The sequence below is a fragment of the Chelonia mydas genome, chromosome 21 (assembly GCF_015237465.2).
Source record: "Chelonia mydas isolate rCheMyd1 chromosome 21, rCheMyd1.pri.v2, whole genome shotgun sequence".
In the NCBI taxonomy this organism is placed as follows: Eukaryota; Metazoa; Chordata; order Testudines; family Cheloniidae; genus Chelonia; species Chelonia mydas.
Genome location: NC_051261.2, coordinates 7751374 through 7771270, shown reverse-complemented (window position 1 = coordinate 7771270; position 19897 = coordinate 7751374). Strand labels below are relative to the sequence as shown.

The following is a 19897-nucleotide window of genomic DNA, read 5'->3' as shown; positions in this document are numbered from 1 at the left end:
AGCATCTGCCTGCAGCCTACTCTAGTTAAACCCCAGGGCGCCAGCAGGTCTTGGAGCTCATCAGGCAGACAGCTCCCCATCTGATCTAACGTGCCTAGGAAACACGTCTCTAATGAATTCTATTACATTGCACTCAGGGATGTTCTTAGATCACTGGGGATTTTTTTGAATCCTCCAACCCCTTAAGCCTGAACTGCAAAGTTGAACACACTGATGTACCTTAGTCACGGCTACAATCACAGCAAGTGTTCTAGCCGCGTGCCTCATTCCAGACGGCAGCATGTCCCGCTATGCCAGACCTCTCCCCACTTCATTTGTTACCATGATGTATGAAGAAAAGGAGGACTTGTGGCACCTTAGAGACTAACAAATTTATTAGAGTCTCTAAGGTGCCACAAGTCCTCCTTTTCTTTTTACGGATACAGACTAACACGGCTGCTACTCTGAAACCTGTCATGATGTATTAGTTGTGTTTTGGTAGCACAAAAATCCCCCCAGCTGAGATCCAGGCCTCATGGTGCTAGGTGCTGTGCGTATGCTTAGTGAGACACAGTCCCTGTCCTGAAGAGCTTGCGATCTAAACAGACCAGACAGACCAAGGGTGGGTGGAAAAGACGGAGTCTTAGCCTCATTTTATAGATGGAGAAATGAGACCTAAAGAGATTAAAGGCCCCGACTGAGCAAAGCACTTAAGCATAGGTTTAACTCTAAGTACGTGAGTAATCCCATCCCTGTTCAGCAAAGCACTTCTTTTGGGTAAAGTGTATATCCTTCTTTGAAGGCAGAATGGTAGAAACACACTACTCTCAGGAGAGGCAGTATAACCCAGTGGGTAGGGCACTGGACTGGCAGTCCAGAGACTTGGGTGCTATCCTTAGCTCTACCACTGACCTTGGGCAAATCTCTTTCCCCCCTCTTTGCCCTTTGTCTCCTCTTATTATGTGTCTGTACAGTGCCCAGTGCAATGGGGCACCAATCTTGATTGGGGCTTTTGGATGCTTCTATAATGCCAGTAATAAGATTCTTGCAAAAGAAGAACACAGCCCTGGGTTCATTCCAAAAACATTTTTATTAGGTGCTTAAAATAGAATCTGGCACACAATGTTCTCAACTGGATTTGTCAAGAAGCTAAGTTGCATATGAAATCCACAATGCTGTTTACACTGAGAAAGAGGGGAAGAAAGAGCAGAAGGAGCGGTAGCAATTGCTTCACTGTTATTCCTAAAGCAAATAAAAGTAAAACAGGAATGAGGGGCAGGGTGGGAGGTGGACAAAAAGCCAGGAAGGACTGTGGTTTATGGGAAAGAAACCACAACACAGGTGTTAAACCTGATTGGGGCAGGATGAGGGGAGAAGTATTTTTAAACAAGCCTTTTCATTGCAAATGAAAACTCAGGGTGTAATAGTAAAAAGAAAAGGAGTACTTGTGGCACCTTAGAGACTAACCAATTTATTTGAGCATAAGCTTTCATGAGCTACAGCAAGTGAGCTGTAGCTCACAAAAGCTTATGCTCAAATAAATTGGTTAGTCTCTAAGGTGCCACCAGTACTCCTTTTCTTTTTGCAGATACAGACTAACACAGCTGCTACTCTGAAACCGGTGTAATAGTACATATTCTTTGCCCTTTGATAGTCACCTTCAAATAGATCTTTCGCCCTTACTCCCATTAGTATTCCCTTAAGTGAGACTCAATGGAACCCAAAGACTATCCCTCCTTATGTTCATAGATTTGTAGATTTCAAGGCCAAAAGGGACCATTCTGTTATCTAGTCTAACCTCCTGCATAGCACAGGCCAGAGAACCTCATCCAGTAAAATTCCTGCATCAAGCCCAATAACTTGTGGTTGAACTAGCCTCTAGAAAAGCAGATGTAGAATTGCAAGTGATGGAGAATCCCCCACACCTTTGGGGAAGCCATTGCAATAGTTAATTATCCTGCCTGTTAAAAAGTTGCTCTTTGTTTCCAGTTTGAATTTCTGTAGCTTCATCTTCCAGCCACTGGCTCTTGTTATGCCTTTGTCGTCCGGATGAAAGGGCCCTCACATATAGAGTCATCCTAGGTCAGACACTCACCTAAAAATCTCCCCCTTTTTGAAGCATCTTCAACCATTATTCTATGCTGCAAGCCTCATTCTCCCAAATAAATGAGCAGCGGACTGCAAAGGTAAAACTTGATTGAGCAATTTTCTGTTCATTCAGTGTTTCAATGGGTGGATGCTTTCCCTCCATGAGGGACTGACCTTGAAATGAATTTAAGATGCTCTTAAGAGTTTGCTGTGCCTAAACTTTTCTCTGCATTAAGTACAGCCCCTGGCTAATGTCATGTCAGAATGGGAAACGCCTTCAGGAAACGAGTGTAGCTTTATCTCCATGGGGAATATAGTTCAAGCAGCTCCACTCTCAACTTCAGATGCTTCTGACTAGCGGTACACTGGGGGGAGCAGGGGTAATTGGTAATATACTAGCTTTGGTTGTGTGAATGATATCAGCCTCTACTGGACAGCCCACAGGGAAGATAAAGGACCTACTACTGCTTTCCACTTAGGGAGCTCTTCCAGTTTAAGTGGGTAGAGGCTATTGTTTCGGGACCAGGATGTTAGGGGGTGGGACATAGGTGGTCTGGCCTAGTGGCCAGAGCAGGAGTCAAGTCTAGTGGGCAGGGCAGGTGTCCAGCTGGGGAATGGAGTCGAGGGTCAGCACCAGAGCCAACTGCTGATTACCAGAGTCAGAGCCAGGAATCGAAGCTGAGGGTCGGATACCAAATGCCAGAGCCAGGACTGATATGGTTGGAAGTGAGGTGTAAGGGCAGGAACTGGAAGAGAGACGAGGATCAGGCATGGAGCAGGAGCATGGTGGGAACCAGGAGCAAAGGCCCTGGTGAGGCAGGAGAGGATTAGGAATCAGGAAGAGAGTTGGGTGAAGGCACAATCAGGGTCCAATGCAGCAGCAGCAACGGGGAATCATTTAGTTGCTCAGATGAATTCCTGTGCCTCCTTCTGGCTTAAATAGCATGGGTGGACTAGTTGGTGAAGCTGGGCAATCTTCCAATCAGCACTCCCATGGGTGGTGCCTTGGCTGACGCTCACCAAGTTTCTGCAGTCATTGGGTGGAGGCCAGGATGCAACAGCTGTCTGAGAACTCCCAGGCCCGGATTTGAGAGCTGGGATGTCAGACAGGGTTCCAATCCCAGCTCCGCAGCTGGGTCTGCCTCCTGCACCACATCCGAGAGTTGACCACCACTCCAGAGCAGTTGGATATTTCTGTGACAATGAACCCCAGATATCAAACCTTCACTTGTTTCCCAAAATGTGGGCAAGCTCAGATCCTGGCTCTGGGGAACTCTGGGCATTCAGCATGGAACCCCAAATACCAGCATGCATGAACTTGGGGCATGTAGGTCCCGCTGTAGCTGGGAACTTGGCAGCTTGGGCCTATCTCTACTGATGACTTGTGTGTAACATAGGACGTAGGTTGGAATTAACTGGTGGCCCGTTGCACAGGGGGAATTTCATCTGTTGAATAATAACTTATTCCATGACTAGCCCTAATGAAACCAGTGGGACTATTCTCATACTCAGTGTAAAGGTGGCAGAATGTGTCACACAGCCTGTCCCATGCTATGTATTCCCTCGGAATGTCTAGACTCAGAAGGCGTACTGAAAAGGTTTAATTTAAATTGGTTTCTAAACCAGTTTAGTTCAAAACCCTGTATAGACACTCTAATTTTGGTTCAAAAGTGGTTTATGTCAGTTTTATTGAAACCTGTTCCTAACTGATTTAAGCTAAATCAATATGAGCCAGGTTTAGATCAGTTTAAGGGTGTCCACCCAGCCCTTTTCACTGGTTTAACTAAAACGATTTTAAATTACACCTTTAGTTAAACCAGGGTGACTTTGCATATAGACAGATTTTCAAAATAGCTCATTTCCCATTTAAATAGAGGGGTAACATTTTCAAAAGTGCCTAAATCCCATTTTCAAAAGCGATAGCCACTCAAAGAGCCTAAATCTCATTGAAAGTCAGTGGGACTTTGGCCCTGAAGTGCCTAGGTCACAGACACTTTTGAAAATGTTTTTAGATTAGCTCAGCATCCAACATGCTGGGGTCTCCAGCAAATCCAGCCACTTAGCTAGGTGCCTAAATGAATACTGAGCTCTTTGAAAATCTGGCCCAAGTTTCCTATTGCAGGAAATGCAACTTGAATGTAATCATGAAAGAATCCTTAGCAAATATATAATCTATTAAATTGACCAAGACTAATTCTTTACCATAGAAGACAGCCTTTCTGCACGCTGCTCAAATGCCACTCATTTTAGACCCAAAGGTACATTCCATTCCACACATATTTGGGGGTCTCCTCACACATCAGAAATAAAGGATCGTGAAATGAGGTCGCTGAGTCATTTGCACTAGATGACTGTATCCCTCTGCATTCTGAGGTCCCTGCAGGAATCATAGTTTGTGTCTCCCTAATTTCGGATCCTCATCACACATTGTGTCCCGCCTTAAAGGCCCCGGTGTGCTGAGGGCTATGCCTCTCCATTTAGTGGCCATAAAGGCCCTGATTCAGCAAAGTGTTTCAGCACAGGTTTAATTTTAAGCCTGTGCTTAAGTTTCATTAAGTCAGTGTTGGTGAATTTTTTGATGGAGAGGGATGATTTCATGGAATCATAGAGATGGAGGGTTGGAAGGGACCACGAGAGGTTATCTAGTCCAGGACCAAGTAAACCCAGACCATCCCTGACAGATGTTTGTCTAATCTGGTCTTTAAAACCTCCAAGAACAGGGATTCTACAACCTCCCTCGGTAACCTGTTCCAGTGCTTAACTATCCTTAGAGTTAGAAAGTTTTTCCTAATATCTAACGTAAATCTCCAGTGCTGCAGATTAAGCCAGTTACTTCTTGTCCTACCTTTGGTGGACATGAGAACAGTTGATTACTGTCCTCTTTATAACAGCCCTTAACATACTTGAAAACTCTCATCAGGTCTCTGCTCGGTTTTCTTTTCTCAAGACTAAACATGCTCAGTTTTTTAATCTTTCCTCACAGGTCAGGGTTTCTAAACCTTTGATAATTTTTGTTGCTCGCCTCTGGACTCTCCCCAATTTGTCGACATCGTTCTTAAAGCGTGGCCCCAAAACTTGACACAGTACTCCAGCTGAGGCCTCGCTAGGGCTGAGTACAGCAGAACAACCCATATCTCACATATGACACTCCTGTTAATACAGCCAAGAATGATATTAGCCCTTTTTAGCAACTGCATCACACTCTCGCCTCATTTTGCTGGAATATGTAGTTTGCGGAGTTGGATCTCAAATCTGCAGTGTGTTACCTCTATGAATGGCCTGGAATAGTGTTGATTTTAAGCTGTAGCTGGGGATAAAAAGCTGATTTGAGGCAGAGGGGCATATATGCCCAAAGTGTGGCCAATAAAGTCCTAAAATAGTCTCCCAGTAACCTCAGGGTGACAAGGACAAAGCTGATCAAGGGCAGGATTATACTGCTGGTAAATCCACGCTATTTATATTCACTGAGTCAGAGGCAAGAGACAAGTGCAAGCAACTATTAGGGCTGTGTGCATTTCTTTTCAATTGCATTTCTTTCCAGTGCATTTTTATGTATGTTTGGGGCACTTTGGAAAGTTGCCAGCATTCCCTTCGGTGTTTGAATGCCCTCACCGCAGAGCTTGACTCCAAATCCAGATCTGAAGTTTGCAAGAGGCGGAGGCGGGAAGGAGGTAGAAGAGCTAATGTTCCAGTTTGGATCGTGTTATAGGGTCTGGGACCAAGCCACAAAGCTGAGGTCTGAACTACCCCTAGGGTGACCAGACGGCAAGTGTGAAAAATCAGGACAAAGGTTGGGGGGTGATAGGCGCCTATATAAGACAAAGCCCCAAATATCAGTACTGTCCCTATAAAATCGGGACATCTGGTCACCCTAATTACCCCCAAGATCCAAGGGGTTTTGATCTGGCATTCCTATCTAGGCAATCCTGCTGTGTTAGCTCAGAAGCCAATGGGCTTTTCAAAGGAAGGTGAGGAATACCAGGGGAGCCTATCAATGAAAAGCCATTTTTCTTTCTCTCCATGAGAGGACATCCTGAGGTGACTTATTCCTGGCAGTCAAAAAATTACCCCTCATACATCTGCACAACTGTTTCATTTGCACGATCCAGCCTCCGAAGGGATGGGAACCCATAAGTCCCAATCACGAGGCCCTATAAAACTTTGCAGCTGTTGTAATTCACAGAGCAACGTTCATTCTTGGACTAGTCCTTCCTGATTAGTAATATTATCACTGTGGCACCTTCCAGGCAATGATTTGTGTAGGCAGAGCTGGGTCATTTTTATGGCCAGTTCAGAGAGTTCGGCTTATTCTGTTCTCTCTTGTGCATAGACTAGTTGGAAAGAATTTTCTCAGGCTCCCCTGCCAAGCTCAGCGTGTGTGAGTTTTGACTCCATCAGACCCTGGAGTGGGTTTACTGGGGTGAGCTCAGTGGGTTTCCAGGATGGAAGCCCAGGGCTGGAACTAGTATGTGTTGCAGGTCAGGAATGAGGAGCATCAGCAGGCAGTGTGGGGGAATGACGACTAGAATAGAAGATGGGGCTGCAGGTGGGAACTGAGGTGCATTAGCAGAGCAAGGAAAGGGGGGCAGAACTGATAGAGCAGGAAGGCGAAAGGGCGTCCACAGAGCGTGCACAGCCTGCTCACATGATAAGCGATTACGTTACTTAGGGCTAAAATGCTGCTCCTCTGAAAAACATTTGGAATGGTGGCGCTAGTGCCATGCTCCAGAATTGCTGCAGAGATAATAGTGCTTTACCCAAACCCCGTTGCATTTGTATGTTTTCCCATTCCAATCATAGAGATCTCTGTATTTAAATAGATGCTTCTCCCTTGTAATCAGGCTGTCGCCTCTTGCATCAGTCAGAAAGACCGGGACTGTTTGCTTTGAAAGGGAGGAGAGAGAATGGCAGAGAGCTATGCAGAATGAACAGGGGAGAGCAAGGCAGGCTGGTGCCCTTGTTTATGTCATCAGCGTATACAAGAACAATAAGCCACTCTGTCATTTCAGAAAGGAACACATTACAAGCAGGCAAAAGGAAAATGCATTTGGAAGCAAGGTAAAAACAGTCAGTGGAAGTAGCAGCCATGTGTGTATCTGTGTGTGATGTTACTGAAGCAAACAAGCTGCAAAAAAGAGACTGGACATTTAAGGTGAAATTTACCTTTGTGCACAGAAATTAGTACAAGGCACGTAAGCCCTTCAAAAGAGGGCTTAAGTGGTGCAAAGGTTTCAGGCTGACCCTCTGCACAGGAGTGAATTTCACTGCGGGATGAATATCTTCTACAGTTACATTAGCTAGGGTAAAAATTAGGCAGGGGTATGGCTGCAGAGAACACATTACCAGCTAGAGGTCAGGAAGTAATCCCATCTCCTTCCCAATCATACCATTCTTCACCATGAAATGAATGTTGTGGGGTTTAATAGTTTCCTCTTTAACATTTAGCCGTGGCCTTTGTCAGAGTAAAGATCCCAGAGCAGATGAAGAATTGGCCCCTTAAAGTTCCATAGGAGGCAGGGTACAGGACTAGGTCAGCTGTTATCAATTTGTTCCAGTCTATGTGACTAGCTGAACCATTCTATACTAATATAGTTTGGCTCTCTCCGCATTGGCTGGTCAAACCCTATAAGAAAGAAACCCTATATTTAAGCACGGTTGCTGAATTTGGTTGTACGACCAGGATAGACAGGGTCCATGGTACTATTTAGCTAGCATGATGGTCAGGGAAAAAAATCACTGGTTATGGAAACTATGAGAATCAGACCATCATCACAATAATAAATAGTGTATTCCACACAGTGCTCTTCAGATGAGGATCTCAAAGCATTTTAGAAGGGAGGGGTTAGTATCATTGTCCCCACTTCAGAGAGGCTGGAATTGAGGCACAGAGAAGCAGAGGTCATCGTTTTCTGAAGTGCCCATTCATTTTGGGGGCCCACCTGGAAACCCCTGGGACCAGATTATCCAAAGAGCTCAGGCACCAAAATTCTGTAAGGGGCCAGCTTTTCGTAAGAGCTCAGGGCTCGATGGCTGCTGAGCTCTTTTGAAAATTTTGACCCTAGGATGTGATTTTCATAGGCGCCGAGCCATGGCAGGTCAGCATTTCTGCAAATCAACCCCAAATACTCTCAGTTTGGGCTGCCAAATGACCGAGGCCCACCAAATCAGCAGCCGCTTTTGAAAATGTGGGGCTAAGTGACTTGCCCAAGGTCAGGAAGTGAGTCAGTGGTAGTCAAGAACAGAACTCAGGCTTCCCAACTCCCAGTGCCCTGCTCTAACTACTGATTAAATGCAGCTGTAGCCAGCACAGCTGGGTTTTAGCTAGTACAGTTGTGATACCAGAGCAGACAGGAGTGGGGAAAAGGAAGCATCCATAAAGGAGAGAACAATTCAATGTGTCAGTGCTGGCAATCAGAGTGGTGTATTTTTGTATTAATTATATTCTGAAGCTCTGTAAGTATCACTGTGATTCCCAAAGTCAGCTGAAGGCAACTGAGAAAATAGAAGAAGAAATAAACAAGTAGAATCTTTTGCCTGCAGGAATTAGTTGTAGGTTAAAATAAACAAACCAAGCAGCTGTTGAAACCTCACCTCCGGTCCCAGTGTAACATTAGCAGTAATGATAGTAATGAGCACAGATGTCCTTTCCCTACACCTACAAAATTACAGCCTTTAAAAGGGCTGTGTGTTTGTTTTGCTTGAGGGTTAGCTACATTTCTGCCACGCGTAGGAACAAGATCATCTCAAATGGAGAGAGATGAAAATATGGCCCCGTGACTGATTAATAAGGGAGCTTTTTATATAACTGGGAGGAATGGAATTAAATCAAAGACATGCCTACTCCTGGGAAATTTACAGGCTAATATTCCCAACTGATCTCACACTGATCCAGCTAAACCAGTGGGGATTTTTTTGTAAATTTCCCCAGTGTAAAGAAAGGCAGAAGAGAAAGGATAGTTAGGCCCCGACCCTCCAAATACTTGACTTTACATACGTGAGTAGTTCCATCGAAGGCACTTGGGATCCTATAGAATCTCCAGAGTGGCTTCCATTCAGCAAAGTACTTAAGCACATACTTAGCTTTCAGCCTGTCCCATTGAAGATAATGGCAAATCTTCAATGGGTCCCAAGCACAGTGATTAAGTACTTTGCTGATTAGTGCTGGTTGGCTGAATTGTGGCTGGTAAGAACTATCATATGGAATAATGGATCAGAGAAGGCTGCAGCGAAAGCTTCTGCTCCATAGGGAATTATCATGCATCCGTCTTTAGATTTAATAGCCTTGTCAAAGCCCTAGGCCTAGTCTACACTAGGAAATGTTTGCTGGTATAGTTATACCAGTACCACTAGACCAGAAAATCCCTCCTAGTGTAGACCAAGTTTATACCAGCCAACGAGTGCTTTTGCCAATATAATGCACCCAGTTCCCAAACTAAATTAGCTATACAGGCAAAACCATTTTTTGTCCCCAGTATAACCGTGTCTACACTAGGGCTTTTGCCAGCATAGAAATGTCATAAAAATAACCACACCCCTAGCTGACATTGCTATAGTAGCAAAAGTTTTAAGTGCTGACCTCGCCCTAGAGCACGGAAGTGTTCCAGTGTGATTTGCCCTGGTGTCAATGTTGCCGGGGGTAGCCCTTTGCCCTGGTGGCTAACATTCCAATGTTAACCAGGCCTTGCAATTCCCAGGTGAGATGTGCAAGCTCCAGTTTCATCCAGTCCGGACAAGCTCGCAGGCTCTTTCCCTGGTTTTGGGAATTAAACTGTTTTCTACTTTTTCGGCATTTTTATTTCAGCCAGTAAGAGGCAACCTCCATGCAGTGGTGTCAGCCCAGGGAGCAGGGGCGTGCTTTGCCTGGGATGAGTTATTCTGGCATCGCACTGAAGGCACCTGCTCACTGCTCCCAGCTGGGACAGGGACTCAGTAATTGTTATGTTTGTACGCCTGGTGGGGACAATCTTTTATTCTGATGTTTGAAGCAGAACCACATTGCCAGTCCCAGCTGGGAATGAGGATCCAGGAAACAAAACTCCTAACTTTAAAGCAGAGACAGAGTCAAACTGTAAACCTCCCATCTGGATTTGAAACCCTCCAGAGTTCAGGGCAGGGGAGAGGTACTGGGATGTGGGGTTGGAGCCCAACTCTGCACGGAAGAGTAGAGGTCTGAGGTTAGACAGGTCACAGAGGACTGGGCCATGGAATCCCACACTTGAAGTTGTCTAAACAGGCTGCATCAATCGCATAATTTCTTCAGTGTTCTTCCACCGTGTCAAATAGTCCTTCTAGCTTTAAGTGTTAAGGACATTGCGTTGCAGCACAACATCAGACAGGTCTGTAGGTGGGCTGTCTTGCTTTGGGGAGGATGTGCCATTTTCTTGTGCGTTTCTCCCAAGTTCTGACTGGGAGAGCGGCATGTCCATTTTTTAAAGGGGAGTCATTTTCCAGCTGCTGTTTATCCAAGGAATAGTTCAGCAACCATGAAGAGTGCAAGCTCCCCCTGCCTACTTCACCAACACACCTCATCCCCAGCCTGGAGCAACCTCCTCTGGACTTGAGAGGAAAGTTCAGGCTCTATGGCCCAGTCAATCCTTGGTGTCTCTGCTAAGGTGGCCAGTTAGCGCCAGTTACGGGGTGATGGGTTTTGCATCAAGAGATGATGGTAGTGTCTTGACAGCTCCATTTGAGTGGCTTCTTTCCTGTGAATGAGGGGGTTGGGGGGAGAGAGAGAACAGAATATCAGGGTATTCTAAAGCAGGGATGGCTTTAAACAGGTGGCTTAAGGCATCCAACAGCCTCCCTGTAACTGCAGGGCAAGGACAGAGCTGGAAGGGCTGCTGACATGTGTTGCTGGTGAACCTGCAGGAACAAGCAATGTCTGCTCCTTTATCAAGGCAAGCAGGGCACGGTGCCCTCATTGATTTGTGCATCTTAACATTCATGAAGATGTCCATGCAAATTAGCCAGGGCTTACTCAGCAATGGTTGTGCATCCCCCAAAATCGACCGTCACCGATGGTGCTTGCGGAGTAGAGGGGTCAGCTGTGTGTGTGAGTGAAAGAGAACAAGACACACACACACTCATAGTGGCTTCTTTTCATTGCTCTCCTTGCTGTTCACCTCAACAGGGCTAGCAAACTGTAGAGGCTGGGACTTCACATCCCAGGCCATTTAAATTTTTAATTAAAGCCTCTCTCAGACACCCCCCCCCACTCCTCCCCTCCCCAATGCAAAAGGTATCTGTCTGCCATTATCCCTAGGCTGGGCTCAGAAGAACCAGGAGGGGAATCTCTCTTCATCTTTGTTTTATTTCTTCTCTCTGATCAACTCAGAGCCCCTCCCAAAGGGGGGGAAGGCATGATTATGTTTACAGACGCTCTAGCAAAGCTTAGCTGTGTACACTTTGGTCTCTGGGTCTTGTTTATTTGCTGGTACATCACGTTTTGTTTCAGGTGATTACAGCTAACCTGGCTGAAATTTTCCCTCTGGCACTGTCCCTTATAATTGAGGGAACAGATTTGGTTCTGGAGGAAAGAAAGGGAATTATTATCCTAGCAAGAGACGGCTATAGCACCGCCAGGGGCTAGGCAACTTTCCTCTGCAAAGCTCTTTTGATGCCTTCAGTCCTGACCTGTAGCTTGCTGTTATTAGTGCAGGGTTCTCACACACACACTATTCTGCCAGTGCGCCCTGCTCTTGACCTCCAGCATTCCCTGCTATTCCAGACCTGGCCTTTTCCTAAGAAAAGGTTGCCAACCATGCCAAATTATGCAGCGATTTTTTTATGTGGATACACATCTGCTAGATCTAGATGGAGATTTTTCTCTCTATACCATTGTACCATGTCAAAAAACTGTACATGATTATGGTAGAGCTTTTCTTAATGTTTGCAATGGGCACCATGTGCCCCACAGTGGATGGGGAGCATTATGTGGAGCAGGGAGTATTATGTGGAGTGACTGGTCTTAGGGCCTGCTCCACAACCCATGGATTTCAAAAGGCTTTGGTCCTACCTGAATTTGCTGCTGTCAGAGCACGGATGATGGCAGGTCATTACGGAGATGGTGATGAGGGCGCATCGGATCAGCCCATGCATGTGTCTCGTTAAAATTGCTCCTCATCTCCCCATGCCTTTTAACCTGGAACTCTCAGTACACCAGGGCACCATCGGCGCTGGTCTCAGATCTCAGATAGCCAACTCATTTGTCTTCTGTCTCCTTACAACCACCATCTTGCCCAGATTTTGAAAGATAAAGCAACGGTCATAACCATGAACATTATACTTCCTGGCGGCAAAATTGTTTTGTCATGTATTTACACTGACCCTTTTCTGGTGGCTTCTTTCTATCACTCTCTTTCTAGCTATCCATCTCTTTCTCCCTCAGCCAACTCACCTGTCCTTCCTTTCTCTTTCCATGTGGTTCCCCCTCCCACCCAATTAAAGGCTTCTTAGAAATTTAAAAGTAAACAAATGAGTTTTTAAAATAAAAACATCCATACACCACTAGCAAAGGGAAGCTGACTCTCCCAAGCTCACTGATTTGAAATTCTACAGACAGCATCATCCCTTGGTTTGGCATAATTAGAAACAGAAGGGGCAGGGGGAGAGACTCATGCTGTCCACCGGTATGTTTCATTTGCAATTTTAATTGCTTATCAGAGAAAGAGAGGTGATGACAGCATTGGAGACCAGAATATTTATTCCCCTCGCACCCATAAAGCCTCTTCTCACTTTCATCTCCTGGGATGTTTCAAGTTATGCAGTGGGACATGTGCAGAGAGCAAAGTGCAGCTATTTGGAAGTAAGACACTCTGTTCCTGGAACCTCTGTCACATCAAAGATTTCACCTTTCCACACCTCCCCGCTCCCCCCTTTGTCTCTGCAACAATGTTTTTCTAGCACGAACCCTTCACGCTATAGACCAGTGTACAAAGGTTTTTTGTTTCTTTTTTTTTTACAAAAACAGAAAAGCAAGAATTTCCTCTTTTTTTTTTTTGTAACATTATCCACAAAAGTTTACAAAATAGCCTTGAAATCAAGCTCTGGGATTATGGGATCCAATCGGCTTTTCACGGCAGAATCCAGCCGGAGTCACGAAGACGTCACTAGCCAGTTAAGAGATACAGCAGCATCCTTGTTTTCTTAGCCCAACTGTCATCTTCCCCCCCTCCCCACTCTGTTCCTTGAGGTGGTTGTGGGTGAGCGAATAAGGGGGCTGGCAGGTTTGAGTTGTGGTTACCTATGGCTGTACACACAAAAAAAGTCCCAAAGGGAAAGGCCTTTGTGTATTTCTAAGACAGGGACCACCCAGATAGCAGACTAACAGCTGGGCTGCTGGGGGCTTGGTTTCATCTGTGGTTCTACAGTATGGCTGTTCTTGCTCGTGCTCTCTGCTCTGGGCATTGCCTTTCATTGTCCCTGTCTGTGCTGAAGATTCACTCAAGAACCTTTCCCCCAGTAACAGCAGGTTGTCTGTAAGAGAAACAATCTGTTTGGCCAAATGTTGATGGGTGATTTGGGTGGGGCATGGGGGCAGAGGGGCACCGCAAGGCCTGGATGTTGGCCATGTCCCTCTCCACTTGCCACGCTGCTTTGTTTGTCAGTCAAGTCTTCTTTTTATTTTTGGCAAAAAATAGTTTCACTTGCCTTCTCCCCGACCCCCGAAACCGCCACCACAACTCCACGCCCCTCCAAAGAGTCGACCTTCAAGAGTCCAGCGGCGTTGCTTGCACCTCCACGGCTAGGAGCTTCTCCCCAGGCCTCCCTTGATCCCAGTGTTTGACGAAAGGAGGGTAGACCACGCGCACTGAAGAGGAGCCTGGGTTCCATGGCAGGCAGTGCAGGAGCAGCTTCCCAGGGCTCCCAGGCTGCGGCCTGTAGGAACCAAAGCCATAGTGGCCAACCAGGATGGCTGAGAGCAGTAAGATGCAGAGGGCCAGCACTGTCAAGACACTCTGCCTGCTCTCCAGGTACCGGTAGCCATAGCCAGCCTCTTTAGTCCTGGCATTCACACAGGCCACCTTGGACTGCAAGTTTAGGAAGGCCACATGAAGGCAGGCCCAGTACTCTGTGCCCTGGTGGAGCCGGGTGATGTTATACAGGTGGGTGCCCGCAGGGATCCTGGCCATGTTGGTCACATCCAAACTGGAGCTGAAGGAGAAGCTGGACCAGGTGAGATTGGAGGAGACCGTGTTGAGGTGGGGCTTCCAGGTGACAAGGATATGGTAAGCCTGGACTTCCTTCACCAGGAGCTCCAGGTTGTCGACGCTGAGAGGGAAGGAGCTGTTGACCATCAGGCTGACACTCTTGGTGTCGGCACCGATGAGGTTATGGGCCACGCAGGTATAGAGCCCGGCCTCCTGTGCAGTTATCTTGTGAATTTCCAGCGTCCCTTCAGGGTGCACCTTGTACCTCCCGTCCTCCAAGTAAGGGATCAGCTTGACCCCAGACGGTGTGACCCAGTAGATCTCTGGTTCCGGTTCCGCCAGGGCCCTACAATGTAGTGAGATGTTCTCACTGTCTGCCACCTCCAAGTGGGAGGGGAAACTCTTGGTGGAGATGAGAGGCAGGCACCGGTCAGTCATTTCCCGGAAGGGGACATCCCGGATGTGCCTCCTCTTCAGGTCTGGGGGATCAGCGCACAGCGTGGACTGGGGCTCGATGAAGCGGATATGGTTCTCGGTGCTGTTGACCCAGCGGATGACGCAGTCACAGCGGATAGGGTTGCTGTGGATGCTGATCTCCTGTAGGTTGGGCAGGGACTCTACCGTCTGCTTATGCAAGGCACTTAGGGCGTTGTTGTTGAGCATCAGGGTCTCCATTTGGGGCAGGTGATGGAAAGCTCTGGGGTGGATGAAAGACAGCTTGGGATTGTTGGTCACGTCCAGTTTGGTCAGCTCGGGGAGGTTGATCAAGGCAAACTTGTCTATGGAAACCAGCTCCTCCATGTTGTTAAGTCCCAGCTCCTTGAGGTGTAGCATATTCGTGAAGTCACTTTGCCTGATCCTCTGCAAAGGGTTTTTGTTCAGATCCAGGAACTTAAGGCCAGGGACTTGCTGCAGTGCCCGCTTGGGGACATTCACCAGCTTGTTGTCGTAGAAAGACAGACTCTCCAGGCTTCTCAGCCCTTCCAGGGCAAAATCTGAAATCTCCCTCAGGTTCATCCCAGCCAGAACCAAGCTCCTCAGGTTTAACAGAGGCCTGAAGTTCATATCCAAGATAGCATCCACCTTGTTGCCTCCGATCATGAGGATCTCCAGGTTGGGGAGCACCTGGAACCAGCGGCTGTCAACTGTCCTCAAGAGATTAGAGTTGAGGTGGAGCCGAAGGAGGTTACTGAGACCTGAAAAGGCCCGTGGGGAAATCCTACGCAGCTGGTTGTGGTTCAGATACAGCTCCTGGAGGTTGGCCAGGCCAGAGAAGCTGTTATCGGACAACTCGGCCAGCTGGTTCTCTTCAAGGTGGAGGCTCAGCATCTGGGGCATGTTCTTCAGACTGAAGTCCCAGATGTCGGAGAAGCTGTTCTGTGACAGGTCGAGCTCTGTCAAGTTTTTCAGATAGTCCAGCTCACTCTGGTCCACCCTGGCGATGTGGTTGCTTTGTAAAAGCAGGGTCTGTGTCCCCTCTGGCAAGCGCTCGGGCACTGTGGAGATGAGCAAGTCATTGCAGTCCACGGTAGCGGCCTCCCTGTACACAGACCTGGGTGTGTACCAGGGTCTGATCTGACACACACACTGCAGTGGGCATTTCACCTTCCAGGGCACTATGGGGATGGCTGTGGCAGTTGCCACACAGATGAGAAGCAAGTTCATTTGAAAGTGTCTCATTTTCAACTGGCAAGACCAACTTCCTTCCAGGGCAAAAACTTTCACAGGGCACATCCAGAACTTGGCACGGGGAGAAAGAGAGGTGGAAATAGGACCGCCCCCCACACAGAAAACCCCTGCCCCAAGCCTCTTCCACCATTCACGGGTGTTCCCAGCAGCGTTATTGTTCCTGTTGAAGGCTGTACAGCTCGGCCTTCCCTGTAGAAGAGGTCATAATGTGCTGGGTGGAGCTTGCTCCTTTAATCGGAATTTCTCCTTTTCTTCCTCCCAAAGTGATTTATTTTTTCACTCTGCTGCATTTTTGAGGTTTCCTCTCAAAGTCGTTCCTGAAAGAGCCCAAGGAACAGGTCACATTAGAGGAGAAGTGCACAAGTGGCAAACAAAGCAAGACAGAGCAATATAGATTAATCCAGCACCAGCAGTAATGAGAGGAGTGTTGGTCTTGTGGTCAGGAGCTCTGGCTTCAGCTACAGACTCCTTGTGTGACAAGTTATTTAATCACTCTGTGCCTTACCAGCTATAAAATGGGGCTGATAATGTTTCCTTTCTCCCATCCTTTGTCTGTCTATTTAGGTTGTGAACTCCCTGGGGCAGGGATTGTCTCTTACTGTCTGAATGTACAGCACCTTGCACAACGGGGCCGTGCTCTCAGAGGCCTCTAGATTCTACTGTAATATAAATAACAATAACCCATTTCTTTATCTGGCTCAAGTGAAAACTAGAGAGAGGTCAAACCAAGACCTCGGAACCCAGCATCCTCTGGTCTTCCAGATCCTGTTCCAGACTTGGTGCCTGACTCCCAGAATGAACCAAGCCTCTGGATCTCCATGCCTCCTGAACTTTGTGAACCTTTAAACCTAGCTATGAATGTTCCCATCCCGGGCCCATCTCTGCGCAGAACTAAGGGATTAAAATGAAGCCAAGGGATCTCAGAATCAGTGTCTCCAATTAGGGCAAATTGTGAGTGTGTTATATTAGTAAAATAATCCAAGAATTTTGGAAGGGATATTAACCCCCAAGCTTCAAGGCATAAACCATCTAATGGGGCCAGGAATTAACATCCCCTGCGCGCTAGTTATCCCATCATCCTAAAGGATTTCTGGCATTTTTCTCTGAAGCAGCTGGTACTGGCTACTGCCAGAGACAAGATATTGGGCTAGATAGGCCCCGGATCTGATCCAGTCTGGCAATTCCTATGTGTGGCATGGTTCGTGCAGGTTTTTACAAGGGGTTGAAAGAATCAATGTGTCTTTGGTGGTATTCAGTGATCACTCCATGCTTAAGGTGTTTGCAAAAGCTCTGCTTTACTCTGTGCCCAGTACCAGCCGGCTGTGCGTAACAAGAGCTGCCCAGCGCCCTGCCCAGACCCTGTCTGGGAAGCTCAGCCCTTAAAGGCACAGTCCCTAATACCACAGCTGAGGAATAAGCTGGGAGCCACATGAAAGCGATGGGTGACCATAGGGATGGAATCAGGTATTGGGGAGCCACACGGGGAAGAAGGCCAATGGCATTTTGGGATGTATACGTAGGGGCATTGACAGCAGATTGAGGAACGTGATCGTTCCCCTCTATTCAACAGTGGTGAGGCCTCATCTGGAGTACTGTGTCCAGTTTTGGGACCCACACTACAAGAAGGATGTGGAAAAATTGGAGAGAGTCCAGCGGAGGGCAACAAAAATGATTAGGGGACTGGAACACATGACTTATGAGGAGAGGCTGAGGGAACTGGGATTGTTTAGTCTGCGGAAGAGAAGAATGAGGGGGGATTTAATAGCTGCTTTCAACTACCTGAAAGGGGGTTCCAAAGAGGATGGCTCTAGACTGTTCTCAGTGGTAGCTGATGACAGAACAAGGAGTAATGGTCTCAAGTTGCAGTGGGGCAGGTTTAGGTTGGATATTAGGAAAAACTTTTTCACTAGGAGGGTGGTGAAACACTGGAATGTGTTACTTAGGGAGTTGGTGGAATCTCCTTCCTTAGATATTTTTAAGGTCAGGCTTGACAAAGCCCTGGCTGGGATGATTTAGTTGGGGATTGGTCCTGCTTTGAGCAGGGGGTTGGACTAGATGACCTCCTGAGGTCCCTTCCAACCCTGATATTCTATGATTCTACGAGGGACTGAATTCTTGATCACAGCAAAAAAGTCTACTGGCATGAAACCAAAGGTAGAAGAATCTCCACAGAGAGTGATCAAGAGATTCTTTTGTTCATTCTCTCTCCCTTTAGGGAAAAAATCAGAAGCCTAAATATTATCACAGCAGTCGCCTCTTTTGCGAGGGGGAAGATTAGGGTATATGCCTCCAATGTACACAAACTTTTCAGAGTACAGGCTGCAGGCAAACCTTCAGATACTCCATTAGAAGAATGCAACTAATGTGGAGGGTAGCACCAGGGACATTTTAATCAAACACTCCTCCTGGTGCAGAGAGACATATTTTCCTTTGAAAAGCCTTGTTTCCCATCAACTACCCACCCGCATCTCTACAGCACTGCTGTGATTATTCTTGGGCTCCCTAAGGCTCTCCCATGGAAAGGGAGAATGTGGGTGAGCCACGTTGTGATGGTCGGTTGCCATGAAAGAGTCAATGTTTGCTATCTGTTACGGGGCAGTGGTGGTCTACGACATGCCAGCTATTTCCTGTTCTAAATATCGTGGGGAAATGGGGGTGAATCTAGGACCTTAAAATCTAAGAGTCTCGACCACTGGAGCTAAAATGCCAAGCCTGTGAGCTGGGAGCAGTAGTAGCTCTTCGATCTCTTGTGTGGAATAGCCAGAGCCCAAAGGCCCATACTCTTAGTGCAGGTTGCACATGGAGTTCTGCTGTCTTTGCCTTGAAGATGCATCCCCAGTACAGATCATCTCGGGCAAAGCCTTGGGGCTCCGGGCTCTACCTCTGGTCCCCAGACAATTTTCTTTACTCACAGCCAAGAGGAAGGAATGCTCCACCCAACGCTGACTCCTATTTCCACCCCATGCAGAGTGAGTCTGCTGTGAGCACAGAGGCCAAGACGGCACTGGAGCTGGGGTTTGACCCATGTTCCCCTGTCTTTTTGGCCTGCAGGTTTCCATCAAGACCTGGTTTGGGTTTGGTGGACCCTGGCACCACCTCCTCTTGCTCACAGGGCGGGGTTTGTTTGGACCCTCTGCAGTGCTGCCAAGTCTTGCGATGTTTGGTGGTTTTCTTAAAGCCCCAGCTTGCTTGTAATGAATACGTTATTGAGGCTGCTGGACACAGACCGACTCTGTGACTCTCTCTGGCTCCCCAATCTATACACAGAACCATGCTATGTGCTCCCAATACCAAACAGGGGAACGGCATCTGGTGGTGCCAGGAACCTCATGCCAGTGGCAGTCTTTTCTGAAGGCATCGTCTGTGCAGGGTGAGATATCTTGGGCTTTGGGTTTGGAGGAGATTTTTGCCCATGTCATCTGTCAGCTTCACCTCCTCAACTGATGTGCCGTTCGCTCGGTAAGGCAGAGTTCATTAGCGCCTCGGAGGTGCAGCTCTGAGCCAGATGGATTTTTACAAGCTGCTGTACCTGACAGCCTGCCAGAGCCTCACTCCGCTCCTGCAGTCTGTTTACAGGGAGGTTGGGTCCAGGGCCCAAGCGGAGACAGGTATGTCAGTGAGTATTGAGCAGTATGGCATGACAGGGAATGGGGAAGATGAGCAGCAGGAGGGTTGACAGGGACTAGCCCTGTTCTCACAGTGCTCTCCACAGCTCTTCTAGCAAATGGGAAAGGGAAAGCCAGAGGAGAGAAGCAGAAAAGGGGAATGAGAGAAGGGAGGATGATCTGGTGGCTAAGGGTTCGTCTACACAGCAAAAATAAAACAAACCAAGGCAGCAAGTCTCAGAGCAGGGTCAACTGACCCGGGCTTGTGCTACGGGGCTGAAAATAGCCATGTAAACGTTCCTGCTGGGCTGGAGCCCAGGCTCTGAAACCCAGTGATGGGGGATGATCTTGGAGCGTGGGATTCAGGCTGAACATCTGCACTGCCAT

General features: G+C 47.5%; 2 protein-coding genes across 5 annotated transcripts in view; one reads left to right on the top strand and one right to left on the bottom strand.

Moving 5' to 3' along the window:
• Window positions 1-19897, top strand: part of MDM4 (MDM4 regulator of p53) — a 92406-nt gene that overhangs the window by 66091 nt on the left and 6418 nt on the right. The window lies entirely within an intron of this gene.
• Window positions 10449-19897, bottom strand: part of LRRN2 (leucine rich repeat neuronal 2) — a 97667-nt gene continuing 88218 nt past the window's right edge. For both annotated transcript variants that reach the window (XM_043533582.1, XM_007065116.3), the window contains exon 2: window positions 10449-16222. In XM_043533582.1, coding sequence (XP_043389517.1) covers window positions 13776-15950 — 2175 coding nt within the window. In that variant the 5' untranslated portion in view covers window positions 15951-16222 and the 3' untranslated portion in view covers window positions 10449-13775. The remainder of the gene's footprint in view (window positions 16223-19897) is intronic.